The following is a 14,602-nucleotide window of genomic DNA, read 5'->3' as shown; positions in this document are numbered from 1 at the left end:
TCAAGACCACTTCTATGAAGTTGTGGCCTTAAAGAAGGTGATCCCCGAGATCCCTTTCAAACTCAAAAAAGGGTCAACTTTGATCAAAGGTTGGACCAAGTCCTCATAAACATTTGTGAAGAGGGCGCTCAATGGAAGAGAAACTCAAGAGGGAAGCCGGTTCAACTGAGAAGGCATGACCTCAAGCCCATCACTAAGAAAAGGATGGAGCAAGCATGAGGAAATTCCTCCTCATAAAATCCCTGAGATGCCTCAAGGGATGCACTTTCCTCCACAAAACTATTGGGAGCAAATCAACACCTCCCTAGGAGAATTGAGTCCAACATGGGACAACTAAGGGTGGAGCACCAAGAACATTCCATCCTCCTCCATGAGATAAGACAAGATCAAAGGATCATAAGAGAGGAGCAACAAAGACAAGGAAGAGACATTGAGGAGCTCAAGCACTCCATAAGATCTTCAAGAGGAAGAACAAGCCGCCATCACTAAGATAGACCCGTTCTTTAATTTCCTTGTTCTTTATTTTCCTGTTTTTCGAATTTTAGTGCTTATGTTTGTCTATGTTTGTGTCTTGTGATCATTAGTGTCTTAGTGTCTATGCCTTAAAGTTATGAATGTCCTATGAATCCATCACCTTTCTTAAATGAAAAATGTTCTTAATTGAAAAAGAAAAGAATTGCATGAATTTTGAATTTTATAACAGTTTAATTATTTTGATGTGGTGGCAATACTTTTGTTCTCTGAATGTATGCTTAAACAGTGCATATGTCTTTTGAATTTGTGGTTCATGAATATTGGCTCTTGAAAGAATGATGAAAAAGGAGACATGTTACTGAGGATCTGAAAAATCATAAAAATGATTCTTGAAGCAAGAAAAAAGCAGTGAATACAAAAAAAAAATTCGAAAAAAAAAGAGAGAGAAAGAAAGAAATAAAGTTGTGATCCAAGGCAAAAGGAGTGTGCTTAAGAACCCTGGACACCTCTAATTGGGGACTCTAGCAAAACTGAGTCACAATCTGAAAAGGTTCACCCAATTATGTGTCTGTGGCATGTATGTATCCGGTGGTAATACTGGAAGACAGAGTGCTTTGGGCCACGGCCAAGACTCAATACGTAGCTGTGTTCAAGAATCATCATACTTAACTAGGAGAATCAATGACACCATCTGGATTCTGAGTTCCTAAAGAAGCCAATCATTCTGAATTTCAAAGGATAGAGTGGGATGCCAAAACTGTTCAGAGGCAAAAAGCTAAAAGCCCCGCTCATCTAATTAATACTGATCTTCATAGATGTTTTTGGAATTCATTGCATATTCTCTTCTTTTTATCTTGTTTGATTTTCATTTGCTTGGGGACAAGCAACAATTTAAGTTTGGTGTTGTGATGAGCGGATAATTTGTACGCTTTTTGGCATTATTTTTAGTATGTTTTTAGTATGATCTAGTTAGTTTTTAGTATATTTTTATTAGTTTTTAGTTAAATAATTTGAGTCTTTATCTTTATCTTTATCTTTATGTTTTCGTATATCATCATTCATATCCATTTGAGTCTGCCTGACTAAGATTTACAGGGTGACCATAGCTTGCTTCATACCAACAATCTCTGTGGGATCGACCCTTACTCGCGTAAGGTTTATTACTTGGACGACCCAGTACACTTGCTGGTTAGTTGTGCGAAGTTGTAGTGATCACAATTTCGCGCTACCAATTATAACATTAAATATCAACCAAGCTTGTATCAGAATCTCAATTCAGAGAATAAATTTAATTCTTCTTGAAGAGTTCGATTAAAAAATTTATCTGCTGTATATATAGAATAAAGTGAAGCTAAATGATTTTTTTTTTATTTAGGTACATTCTTAAACATTAATCTCAAAGTGTTTGAAACAATACAGAATCAAACATATAACTTTGAAATAAAAATTGATGATTATAATAAGGTCTTTTTTACAAGATCTCTTATTTGAACATTTTTTATCTTTCCTTCAAGTTGTGAACGCAGCTCTTTTCGTGCTCGGATTCCACCGAACTCAATAGTGTTGACTTTCTTATCTTTTTTATTGCCTCTTAAGTTGAGGCTTTCATTGTAATACTTTCTTACTAGCTTTTGATCTCTTTTTATAGTAACAACTCTCTCTGCAGTTGAGAATTTCATGCATAAGTGATGTGTAAAAATGACTGCAACTAGTCTGTTCAAAGTTGTCTGACCTATCAAAGAGTTGTACGTTGATGCCACATTGACCACCATGTAGTCGATGCTTAAGGTCCTTGATTTCATGCCTTTACCAACAGTAGTATATAACGAGATGAAACCAAGAGATCAGATCGGTGTATCTTCTAACCCAAGTTTGTCAAAAGCATACTTGAATAGTATGTCGGCCGAACTCCCTTGATCCACTAAAGTTCTATGGAGGTTTGCATTAGCAAGGATCATTGTAATTACCACGGGGTCGTCGTGATTAGGTGTGACCCCTTATGCATCATCTTTGGTGAATGATATTTTGGGTAGATCGGGAATTCCGCTGTCTTTCCAGCCTTGATATACCTCTTTAAGATGTCTCTTGTGTGAGAACTTAGTAATTCTCCTTCCTGAAAATCCTCTATTTATCATATGTATGTGTCTATCAGGGGTTTGTGGTGGTCGATCTTGCCGACTTTCATTATCATCACCTCTCTTCCTTTTTCCTGGGTTGTCTGACCTTTTTGCGAGGTATCTTTCTAGCCGACCTTTTCTGACCAACTTTTCTATAATATTTTTCAGATCATAACAATCATCTGTAGAATGTCTATATAGTTTGTGATACCCACAATATTCCGTCCAACTTCCAATCTTTTTGTATTTAATTAGGCGAATAGGTGGAAGTTTTTCTGTGTGACAGGTTTTCTTGTAGATATCAATAAGAAAAACTCGGAGTGGACTGTAGTTGTGGTATCTTCGAGACTTTTTCCGAGCTGTATTCTTCTTTTTTCTTTGTCTCTTTATCCTTATCCCAATTTTGTCGAAAGCGGACTTGAATAGTATGTCGGCCGAACTCCCTTGATCCACCAAAGTTCTATGAGTTTTGTATTAGCAAGGATCATTGTAATTACTACGAGGTTGTCGTGATCAGGTGTTACCCCTTATGCATCTTCTTTGGTAAATGAGATTGTGGGTAGATCGGAAACTCCGCTGTCTTTTTCGACTTGATATACCTCCTTAAGATGTCTTTTGTGTGAGGACTTAGTAATTCTCCCTCCTGCAAATCCTCTATTTATCATATGTATGTGCCTATCAGGGGTTTGTCGTGGCCGATCTCACTGACTTTCATCTTCATCACCTCTCTTTCTTTTTCTAGGTCGTCCGACCTTTTCGCGAGATATCTTTCTAGCCGACCTTCTCTTACCAACTTTTCTTTAAAATTTTTCAGATCATAACAATCATTGGTAGAATATCCATATAGTTTGTGATACCCGCAGTCTTCCGTCCGATTTCTAACCATTTTGTGTTTAATGGGGCGAGGAGGCGAACTAGTGTGACATATCTTCATGCATATATTAATACGAGAAACTTGGAGTGGGGGTGTACTTGTGGTATCTGCAAGACTTTTTCGAGCTGTATTCTTCTTTTTTCTTTGTCTCCTTATCTATGTCTCGAGTTTCGTAGGTAAGATTTAGTTTTGGGATTGGGTCTCTAAGTCGGGAGTTCTCTTCCATGTTGATATACTTCTCTCCCCGCTCTTGTACTTCATATAAAGAGGTCAGATGCTACTTTGATATGGATTGAGAAAATGACCATTCTCTAAAGTCATTAACTAACCCCATTATTACTGTTTCGGGAGGCAAATTATGTATTTATAAGCAGGCTTTGTTGAACCTTTCCATATACACTCGGAGAGTCTCTCCGTCTCTTGTTTTATCCCTAAGAGACTTGGAACATGTTTGACTTTGTCATTTTGAATTGAAAATCGGATAAGAAACTTCCTTGCCAAGTCATCAAAGCAAGTCACCGACTTGGGTGGTAAGCTATCGAACCACTTCATTGCTGCTTTGGTTATTGTCATCGGAAAAGCCTTGCAATGATTCGCATCAGTTGCGTCAGCTAGATACATCCTACTTTTGAAATTGCTAAGATGATGTCTTGGGTTGGTTGTGCCATCATAGAGATCCATGTCGGGGCTTTAAAAATTTCTTGGAACTCTAACCCACATGATCCCTTCTATGAATGGATCTTCTCCTCCGAAATGGCTTTCTTCTCGCTCTGTGTTATTGGTCTAATTTCGTAAGTTAGCTTCTAATTTCAAAAGCTTTTCCCCAAGTTCTCTTTGACTTCGTACCTCCCTTCGCAGATCTCTTTCAACTTCCCTTTGTCGTTTAAGCTATTGTTTGAGTTGCTCCAACCAGCCTTGATGTCCGTGTACGAGTCCCATGATCTCAGTTGGGTGTGGGGGCACTTTGTTCTTAGGTAGATGTACCTCTGACTGTAGTCGTCGGGTGCGAGAATTTTGTGATGTTCCTTCTCCATTGAGATTACTTGTTCCTTCATGTCGTGGGGGTATCACAAGGGCTCGACCGTCGTCATGAGGTTCTGACTCGGATTCAGATGCAGTGCGTGCGTCTTCAAATTGTTCGTCTGCTATGGTGGGGTGTAGACTTCCAGATCCTTGGCAGCAGCGCCAATGTTCTGAGAGTTACCTGAAATAGTGATTTGGGTTTGAACGTGAGGTCCAGACTTCTTCTGAGGTAGCATCCGACTTGTGTTGGTGTCGAGGTGCCGCCATCCGAGTTCCTCGTGAGGAGGTGGGGGTGGTACCTACAAAAGACTATGATGCTTAAGTTGGCAAATATTTTAGGTAGGTTTATAGTAGATTAGGTCCTGAATATACCTGAGGGTCTTAGTGTATTTATAGTAGAAAAGATAACCATCTTTTAGAGTAATTCTACCTTAGATGGTGGATGATTTTTTTCCCTTTTCTAGGAAAGTTGTTTAGATCTCCTTTCTAGGTGAATAGGAGATATCTTAGGAGTTAATTACTTATTCAAATAAGTAAGGCTAAATTCCCGTCGTCGCGCCCCACCTCTATGAGGTCTGGTAGGAATAGATGAAGCCACCTTCGTCGGACGGGCTTTATTTCTTTTGAGTTTGGCTTCATTTTGGGCCTGGGTATGAACATTACTTTCAATAAAATACTTTTTTTAAAATAAAATTTCAACAAATATAATAAATCATAAAAAACTCATTATTTAATTTTTAAAAATTCGGGATGTTACCGCGAGTGTTTTTGGCTTAAGAGTTTAATTCAATATATTCTATCATCATGTGGACTGATTGATAGAAAAATAGCTCTAACTGTCCTGTTTAAAGATAATACAGCATGCATTGCTCAATTTAAGGGTTGATTCATTAAAAGTGATCGAACAAAGCATATTTTTCACAAATTCTTCTTCACTCATTACCTTCAAAATTAAGGAACAAATAATGTCCAATAGATCCGCTCAAGCAATAATTTGGCATATTCATTTACAAAGTTACTTTTAAAATCATCCTTTGAAAGATTGATACATCAGATTGGGATGTGCCGATTTCGAGATATTAAATAATGTTGACAAGAGGGAGAGACTGTACTTTTTATTCCTTGGTCAGGTTTTTCATCCCTATTGAATTTTTCTTGACAATGTTTTTAATGAGGCAGATCTCATCACAAAGGATATTGTACTCTTTTTCCTTCACTAAATCTTTTTTTTCATTAGGCTTTTCGTTAGTAAAGTTTTAATGAGGCATAATTCTAAATAAACATTCAAGGAGAGTGTTGTGATATGATGCCCATTAATAATTTGACTTTTTTTATAATATGGACGACTCAGCTTTTCAATAAGAAGAAGGCTTAAGTTCTCAAAATAAATTAAATTAAATAAGTTTAAAAATAAGAACTTGATACGTGTATAAATAGGAAAGCAAAGTCTCACAGAATACACACACAAGATCAATAAAAAATATTAATACTACATGTTAGTGAATATATATGAATCATCTCAGTTATACTGAGATAACAAATATTAATAAATATTAATATTAGAATTCTGTATATATATATTTTTATATTTATTTTTTTCTTTATTTATTTTATGATACCATGTAGATTTATTCTATTAATATGGAAAAAATATTAACAAAACACTAATCAATCTGATACAAATAAAATATTAGGGCCTCGATATCTTTCTAGCCAAAATGCTAGGTGTGAGTACGGGTAGCGGGTATTTGATTATCTGTCCAAATTGAACCGAACAAATTAAATTGGTTCTGGAACCAACAAATAATCAGGTCCGTCCGGAATTAAACCAATGTCTCTTTCTAGTAATTGGTCTGAGTAACGGTTATGTGGTGTGAAATCCGAACCAACCCATGGACACGATCATATATTAATTAAATAATATGTGTGTGTGTGCGTGTGCGCGCGTGTGCGCATGTGCTTGTGCGTGTGTGCGTGTGCGGACGCGTGCGCGTGCGTGTGTGTGCGTGTGCACTAGCAGCGGCGCGCTGCCTCACCCCATGGAGTAAATCCTAGCAGAGCTTCCTCAAACCTCATCACCTCAATGTTACTCCCGCAAGTAGCTTTCTCTCCGTTGTCGGCGTGTCTGTCGGCATCTCCATCAGCATCATCTTCCACGAGACTGTCAGCATTGTCGTCCACGGAAACGTCAGCATCGTCTTCTCCATCGTCGTCTCTGGTAGCGGCAGCGACAGAGCAACCAGCTTCCTCTCCGTCGTCAGCCTCTCCATCGGCATTTCCGTCAGCATCATCGTCCACGGGACCGTCAGCATCGTGTTCTCCATTGTCTTTTCTGGTAGCGGCAGCGACGCAACAACCAACTTCCTCTCCGTCGTAGGCGTCTTCATCGGCATTTCCGTCAGCGTCATCCTCTCCAGTAGCCAGCTTCGTCTTCCGTCAGCGGTTCCCTCTCCAGCAGCCAGCTTCCTCCAGCATCATCTTCTCCAGTGAGGTAAGTCTCTAATTTTTGTTTATGTGATCTATTGAAGTGATAATTTTTTTGTTTAATTTTTTTGGTCTATTTATTTTTTTGAAATTATAAATTGTTAGTTCTTGTTGATAATTTGTTTTTAATTTTTACTGTCTTGCATTCTTGTGATGGTTTTGTAGTTGATAGTTCTATACTTCTATTATGTATCTATTCAAATTTTGACTTTGTTTATATTATCTGTTCAATTTTTGTTTATGTTATTTGTTGAAATGGTAATTTTTTTTGTTCAATTTTTTTGGTTTGTTTAATTTTTTGTCAAAATTATAAATTGTTAGTTCTTGTTGATAATTTTTTTTTTCAATTGTTACTGTTATGTGTTGTTGTGATGGTTTTATAGTTGATAGCAAGGTTGCGAGAACCGGATCGGTCATTGAACCGGTTAAGTAATTGGTTCAATGGTTTAATAGTTCAACCGGGGTTCAATCGGGATTCAACCGTTTTAATTAAATATATAATAAATTTTTAAAAAAATTAACTTTCCCATACGTGAACTTCTGTGAGTTAATCAAGTCACTTTCCAGAACATCCCAAACATGTACCCAACCTAAGAATCATACTCAACCAAATCATATGAAGCCATATAATAATTTCAATGCAGAATTGTGGCAATGTTTTTATTTTGAATCAATAACAGTAAAACAGCAATTCACCAAAACAAATATAAAATATTAGATTTAAAAATCAATCTCAGCAGAATTAATAAATTATACAATTGAATTTATAACTCAATCTCAGCAGAATTAGTTCAAGATCAACGGACTGAATTCAAATAAAAATTCAAAACATTAATATCTCAAAATTTAGCAGAATCATCAATAATACATCATATGCATGTTCAGATAAATTTTAAATTTCAGAGTTATAGGGAGAGTTAGAGACTGAGACTGAGACTTGAGACCTGAGAGGGTTGAAGGCTTGAAGCAGAGAAGAAGAGATTTGAGACCTGAGAAAGTTGTAGCAGAGACTAAAGACTCCACGCGAAGAAGAGAAGCAACGACGGCAAGACACGGTGCGAAGCAGAAAAGCAAAAACGACGCCGGAGAGAAGCAAAAACAAAGAGGAGGGAAGAAGCAGAAACCACGTACGGGAAGGAGGGGAGAAGCTAAATCTTTCATTGTATCTATAAAATTTTTACAATAAAAATTTTGTTTTTTTTATATTTTTTATAAATTTTTGTTTTATTGAGTACCTAATTACTCAAACCGAAATTAATCTATTTTTAATCGATTTATTTTGATTTAGATACATAAAAAAAATATAAATTCAAACAAAACCAAACCAATTACAATTCAATCGATTCAATTCTAATTTCACCGTAAATCCGAACCAAATCCGACTCGCTCACCCCTACAAAACGCTGTTTCAATATCGGCGACGCCTCAGCGGCTCAACCTGCCCCCTTTCTACGGCAAGAAGGAGCACATTAATACACACACATAGGCAGATAGTTAACCCTCCTCTAAACCCTGTCGACGGAAATGCGTCATCTCACACAATGAACCCAACACCAAGGAAACTCGCACTCTCACTCTCACGTGCGCTCTCACGTGCCCTAACTACCGCCACCGCCGCAGCCTCGCAATCTGGATCGGCTTTCCCTCTCAAGACGGTTACCACCAAAAACTTCGAAGCTTCTCTTTCGGAGCTCCGGGACCATGTCCGAACCTCCGATTTTGTGGCCATCGACCTTGAGATGACCGGCGTAACCAGTGCGCCCTGGCGGGAGTCCTTCGAGTTCGACCGCTCCGACGTCCGGTACCTGAAGGTCAGGGACTCCGCCCACAAGTTTGCCGTCATTCAGTTCGGCGTCTGCCCCTTCCGTTGGGACTCTTCCAACCACTACTTCGTCGCTTATCCGTAAGTTATTCCTTCGCATTTTTTTTCGCCCGTTGGTTTTTCTTTCCTGCAGTTAGTGATTTAGTTATTGACGTATTGCAGTTATTTGTGTTTATAGTTTACTCGTTATGTTCAATTTTTGTGTGAGTTGGTATTTTTATTGTTTTTTTGGTACATAAACTGCATTGAGGTTTGAGCCTGATGGATAAGTTCATCCGAGGTCCTTGGAGTTGGCAAAATTCTGGCAAGTGAGTCCCTTAGCGTCAGTGAACTTGAGCTACTTTTGGGATGAATTTGAAGTCAATGTCTTTGATGTACTCCAAATTCTTAGCTCAATTTAGAGTTTAACTCGTACAAAGTAATACGATGGTAATTGAGTTTTATGAGTGAGTTTCATGTACTGAATAATTCCTTGCTGGTTTACAGTAATTGATGGAAAATTGGTTGATTGATGCGAATTATTGTAGTTGTTGTATAATGAGATTGATTCTTGTAATCTTGTGTGTTAAAAAGGAACTAGTGGTAAATGGGTGTAATTCGTTTAGTTTGCTACTCAATTTCTTTTTCAATTTCTTGTATGCTAATCCAATGTATTCAGTCAACTTTAAAGAGTTCTGATTCTATTATTACTTTTTGTTACTAATTGATTGTTTTTCCTTTGGAGGAAATTTGTCGAAAGTGAATTTAGATTGCTTGAGAAATTGATAGTCAGATACATGTACCTAAGTTTCAAATAGTATATACTTTCATTTGGAGTGAATATTATTAGCATAAAAAATAAAATTATGTCAATTTTGATGGTAGATAGTAACCTGAAGGGAGTTTTGATGACAATCTGAGGATTGTGGTCATGGACTTGTGGGAGTGATAAGTAAAAATTGAAAACATTGCAATATTATACCTGTTAAATGAAAACATGGCCCTGTATTTATGCTAGACCCTGATATGTACTTATGTATCTATGACATTTTTGTAACAACTGAAACTTAACCTGATTTATTTCAAAGAGTAGTTTGAATAAATATTCTAAAAATATTTGTATAATATTTCAAGTTACGTAATAGAAGAGGCACGCTTTTTTTCTTTTCTTTTTGGTTTTTCATTTCTTACTGGTTTTTGTTATTTCTGCTTGTGACTTCCCTAAAGCTTTGTTTGGGAGTTAATAGGGAAAAGAAAGGGAAGGCATTGAAGAGAAAAGAAAGTTAGGGGAAGGAGAGTGTTTAAGAGAATAAGATGTTTGCCTTCCCTTTGTTTGGGGATCTAAAATGTAGGGGTAAAGGAGGGTTGTAGTTGTAGATGGCTAATGAAACCCTTTAAATCCTTTCCCTCATTCAAATCCAAACTCCCAAGCACAAAGAAACCTCTTAATTAATGCTTTGCCTTTCTTATCCTTTCCCTCCTACTTTGAATGCACAAACAAAGGCTAAAGTTTGGTAACAGATTAACAAATATTCCCTCCTCCCCTCCCCCTCCTCCTTTTCTCTTTTATTTACTTGGTTCATGTGATGAATTATCTATTACTGTTTGATTTAGACAAATGTTCTTTGACAGGTACAATTTCTATGTTTTTCCACATCAGGAGCTTGAGGATCTGGCTCCATGTTATGAATTTCTCTGCCAGACTACTTCAATGGATTTCTTGGCTAAATACCAGTTTGATTTCAATGCATGCATACGTGAAGGTTTCTTTCTCTTCCTTTTTTTCCCCCTTTCATTGCTTGGTATTAAGCAAATAAACAGTTACCTAATTAATAGAATAAAGGGTTCTGTGCACTAAAAGCTGCCAGAAATGTATTCAGCAACAGTAGATTAGATTGGTTGCATGCTCTTTTCTGCTTTAAATGGACTCACGTGCACCTGCTTCACTTCTTGATAGATTAGACTGGTTGCATGCTCTTTTCTAGCTACATGCATATAGGTTTATATATAAAAATTCTGGGACATTGAACGTTCTGAAGGATTATGATCTTTATCCACTAACCAAACCTGGAGGAATTTTGGATTTGCTGATCCTCCAAAAATCTGGGTCATTTTTTTGGAAATAGGCATTTTTTCTACGTGCTTAATTTTTCACTGCTTTAATAGTTTCTGTGGTTTGAGATTTTTGCGCACTTGGATAATGTAGGAATATCTTATTTATCTAGAGCGCAAGAAAGGGAAGCAGTAAGGAGATTGAATTCTAGATACGAAAGTGAGCATTCAAACATTTGTAAATTAAAAGACGTTAAAGGCATACAATTGATCAGCATGGCAGACATATTGTTCTCTGAACGAATGAAAAACAAATTCAGTAAATGGCGTGATGGGTTATTACAGGAGCAAAGTCGAGAAGAACAAATTATAGGAACTTCAAAAGACTCAAAACAGCTATTTGAAGTGATTTTCTTTAAGATGCATCCTGCTATTAGACTTAGTGGATTTACATCTCGGCAGCTAAAATTGATTCAGTTGGTAATGTTATGACATCTTGGACCCTTAGTTGATATGTTCACATTTTGTCTCCTAGTATTTAATTGTATTTATTTTTTGTTCTTTGTCTATTTATCTATTTGTTAATTGTGTCATCTACTCCCTGTAGATAAGGATATATGTTGGAAGTTTGTGAGAAAAAATAGCTGAATTTGTCTGATTATACATTGAAATTTCAGGTCATCAGAAAACACTTTCAAGATTTGTCATATGTATGTGTGAATAGCGAAGATTCTGGTTCACAACATATGGTTGTATATACAGACTCAAGGGATGAACTAAACTTACTTCTGGTAAATATATTATTGAATTTGAGGACCTTACAATTAACTGAGAAGCTATTTAAATCTTGATATTATCTTTTTATGTTTTCCTCTGTTTACCTTCTTAAAATTGTAATGTGTGTTCTAAATTGCCAACGAATTTTTGGAAGTGAATTACATTTTCCACACCTTCAAGACAATGGTCTTGTTAACTGACTGAATTTTGGTTACTACTAAATGAAAACTTGAAATGACCTTGTATTAGTTTAGAATCTTCAGATAGCTAAACATGTTCTTGAAGCAAAGCTTAATCCTCAATTAAACATTTGAAGGATAACACATCTATGAACTATTAGCATAGAATTTGCCGTCTTTGGATGGCTAAACATGTTCTTGAAACAAAGCTAGTCTCAATTAAACGCTTGAAGGATAACACATCTCTATAAAGCTAACTGACACCACACCACCACATTAAATCCTCATAAAAGATATTCCTTAATCTCTTGCAGAAGGAGGTAAAAGATGGAAATCGCAAGGCAGAAGAGAAGAAGATTCAAAATGCTGTGGGATTTCGCCATGTTATTGATCTCCTTTCTGCAGAAAAGAAGTTGATTGTTGGTCATAATTGTTTTCTGGGTATCAATTCCATTCTTAGCTCCTATATTGCTTTTTAATTTTATAAGATACCAAGATGATGATATTCCTTAATACAGATATTGCTCATGTCTACAACAAATTTATAGGTCCCCTTCCAGGGACTCCTGAAGAGTTTGTCACCTCTATTAACAAGTATTTTCCGCACATTGTTGACACTAAAATACTCTTCAACAATAATCATGTGCTCCAAGAAAAGATGAAAAGGTCAAGAAAATCACTGGCCTCTGCATTTTCCTTGTTTTGTCCACAAATTGCAGTAGGTTCCAACAGCAGTGATCTTGATTCACCCTTACATGTGAAAGTGAATGTTGAAGTTAATGATTTGAGGTTAGTTTCTGCATTATCTCTATAAATCATGAATGGTAATCTCTCAGTGGTTTACCAGTCTAGTGGTTTAGAAGATGGTGTTATCTGCATAATATAACGTTATTCTTCTCATGTATTCAATGGAGCAGCAGATCACTGACTCACACTATGAAATGGATTTTATGCCCAACTCCTGGTTTGCATTTGATTGGCAGTGGAGCTTATGTGTTGTCACCTAAAAAAGAAGAAAGTAAAGACAATGATATTCATGTATAATTTCTAGTTGGCAATTTCCATGAATGACTCAAATATTTTCCCTTTTTGTCCTCCTTCTGATTTCTTCCTTTTCTGATATCTGTCTCCAGCAATCTCAGCTTATGTATATCTGAATATACAAATTCCCTTCTCTTTTGTTGTTGGACAATATTGTACTGTTCTCGTTTCTGTTCTCTACATATCCGTGTATAGCCTGAGGCAATTTTCAGAATTTCATTTTACACGGAAGAACACTTAAAAACATTGTTGCTTTTTATATCACTTGTTGTCCAAGCTGTCTTCGTCTTTAGATGTATCTTTTTGTACCAACATAACATATATTTGTATGCAGATCATCGAGCTGGAACCCTGGAGCCAAGCATGAGGCCGGATATGATGCTTTTATGACTGGTTGTATCTTTGCTCAAATATGCAGTGATTTAGGAGTTGATTATAAACACCATGAATCTTCTCCGCAACAATTAGCCCTTAATGAGAAACTACAAAAGTATGTTAACCATCTATATCTTAGTTGGATACATGGGGACATTATTGATCTGAATACCGGTGATAAGGTTGCAGAATCTACACCAAGCAATAACCTCAAGAGGCAATATCCAAAGATTTTGTTTGAAAATATTGTTATTATTTGGGGTTTTCCTTCTCAGCTGAAGGCAAATGATCTAAGAGTGTGCATATCTAAAGTTTTTGGTCCAGCTTCTGTGGTTTCTGTCTACCACTTGGATGCGACTGCAGTATTTGTGCAGTTTAGTAAGACAGAACTAGTTTACGACTTCCTTTTGTTGAAGGACACCTTAGAAAGAAGTGATGGCACAATCTTGGTTTTGCACCCTCTTGCAAAGATTTTGGAAGGGGGCAATACATGCGCTGCTGATTATGATACTTACAAAGAAATCTGTGGTTCGCCCATTTCCGAAGCTTTGTTTGCCGAGCAGGCAAAGGCGGTTGGCATAAAGTGGAAGACCAAATTGGTAGAAAGCCAGGTCACATTGCAAGCCGAAGACCACGAAAGTCCAGGCGCAGAAGGTTCTGTAAATTCGGTTATGAAACTTGTAAAGACCAAACCAAACATAATTGAGCAGTTAAGAAATGCTCCATCTCATAGGAAAGTCTCATCTTTTGAGACCGAAGATTCTTGCTGTGCAGTAGAAATGAATGCTTGACCCCCGACTCTTTATTTTGTACCCTATTAGCCTAGAGATGCCATATTGTATCAAGTTTGTAACTAATACACCTTCTAGTTTATATTTATCAACTTGCATCGTCATCTTTTCAATGTGTAGACAAATCAAAATTGATTTTGATTTCTTCACATCCCAGACAAACAAATGTTATGTTTGCAGTGGGAGACACTTTTAAATTCAAATAATAAATTGTTGTTGTTATGTGAGTTTGAGGATGCAGGTAATAGCACGGATGCAGAAGTAGAGGGAGTGGAAATAGTGGCTTGGTTTATACTAGAGGAAGCAGTACGTTCGTTGGAGGAATTGGTGATCAAAGCAAGAAAACCCAAGTCTGATGAAAGGACAAATGAAACGGGCAACTCAATTTGGATACAGAATTTCGAAAGAAATAGAATGCAGAATCTGCTCCAACAGGTCTGTTTTCAGATTCCAACTTACAAAAGATAAAGAATTCTGTTTCGAAGATAGGTGGAGAAAAATTGCAACTGCATAAACCAGTGAACAAGTAACTCTTTTGCAATAAATAGAGCACCTTTTAACCCCCCAAAATCCAACTAAGCACTAAGCAGAGAAGCAATTCACAGTTTTTGTGA

General features: G+C 36.8%; 1 protein-coding gene across 1 annotated transcript; it reads left to right on the top strand.

Annotated features, from left to right (window-relative positions):
* Window positions 1-8,309: 8,309 nt before the first annotated feature.
* On the top strand, window positions 8,310-14,101 carry LOC112791155 (poly(A)-specific ribonuclease PARN). The gene is made up of 7 exons (XM_025833888.3): window positions 8,310-8,875; window positions 10,406-10,536; window positions 10,980-11,305; window positions 11,503-11,616; window positions 12,096-12,222; window positions 12,300-12,570; window positions 13,157-14,101. Exons 1-7 carry the CDS (start codon window positions 8,514-8,516, stop codon window positions 13,986-13,988), a joined length of 2,163 nt encoding a protein of 720 aa, XP_025689673.1. The 5' UTR covers window positions 8,310-8,513; the 3' UTR covers window positions 13,989-14,101.
* Window positions 14,102-14,602: the final 501 nt, after the last annotated feature.

The sequence above is a fragment of the Arachis hypogaea genome, chromosome 1 (genome assembly GCF_003086295.3).
Source record: "Arachis hypogaea cultivar Tifrunner chromosome 1, arahy.Tifrunner.gnm2.J5K5, whole genome shotgun sequence".
NCBI classification, from domain to species: domain Eukaryota; kingdom Viridiplantae; phylum Streptophyta; class Magnoliopsida; order Fabales; family Fabaceae; genus Arachis; species Arachis hypogaea.
The sequence above is the reverse complement of the archived record's forward strand: the minus strand, read 5'-3'. Positions and strand labels throughout refer to the sequence as shown.

Coding starts and splice junctions, on each gene's coding strand:
- LOC112791155 (XM_025833888.3), top strand. CDS start 8,514: ATGAACCCAACACCAAGGAAACTCGCACTCTCACTCTCACGTGCGCTC. Junction 8,876..10,405: donor CACTACTTCGTCGCTTATCC/GTAAGTTATTCC, acceptor GTTCTTTGACAG/GTACAATTTCTATGTTTTTC. Junction 12,223..12,299: donor TGGTCATAATTGTTTTCTGG/GTATCAATTCCA, acceptor TCCTTAATACAG/ATATTGCTCATGTCTACAAC.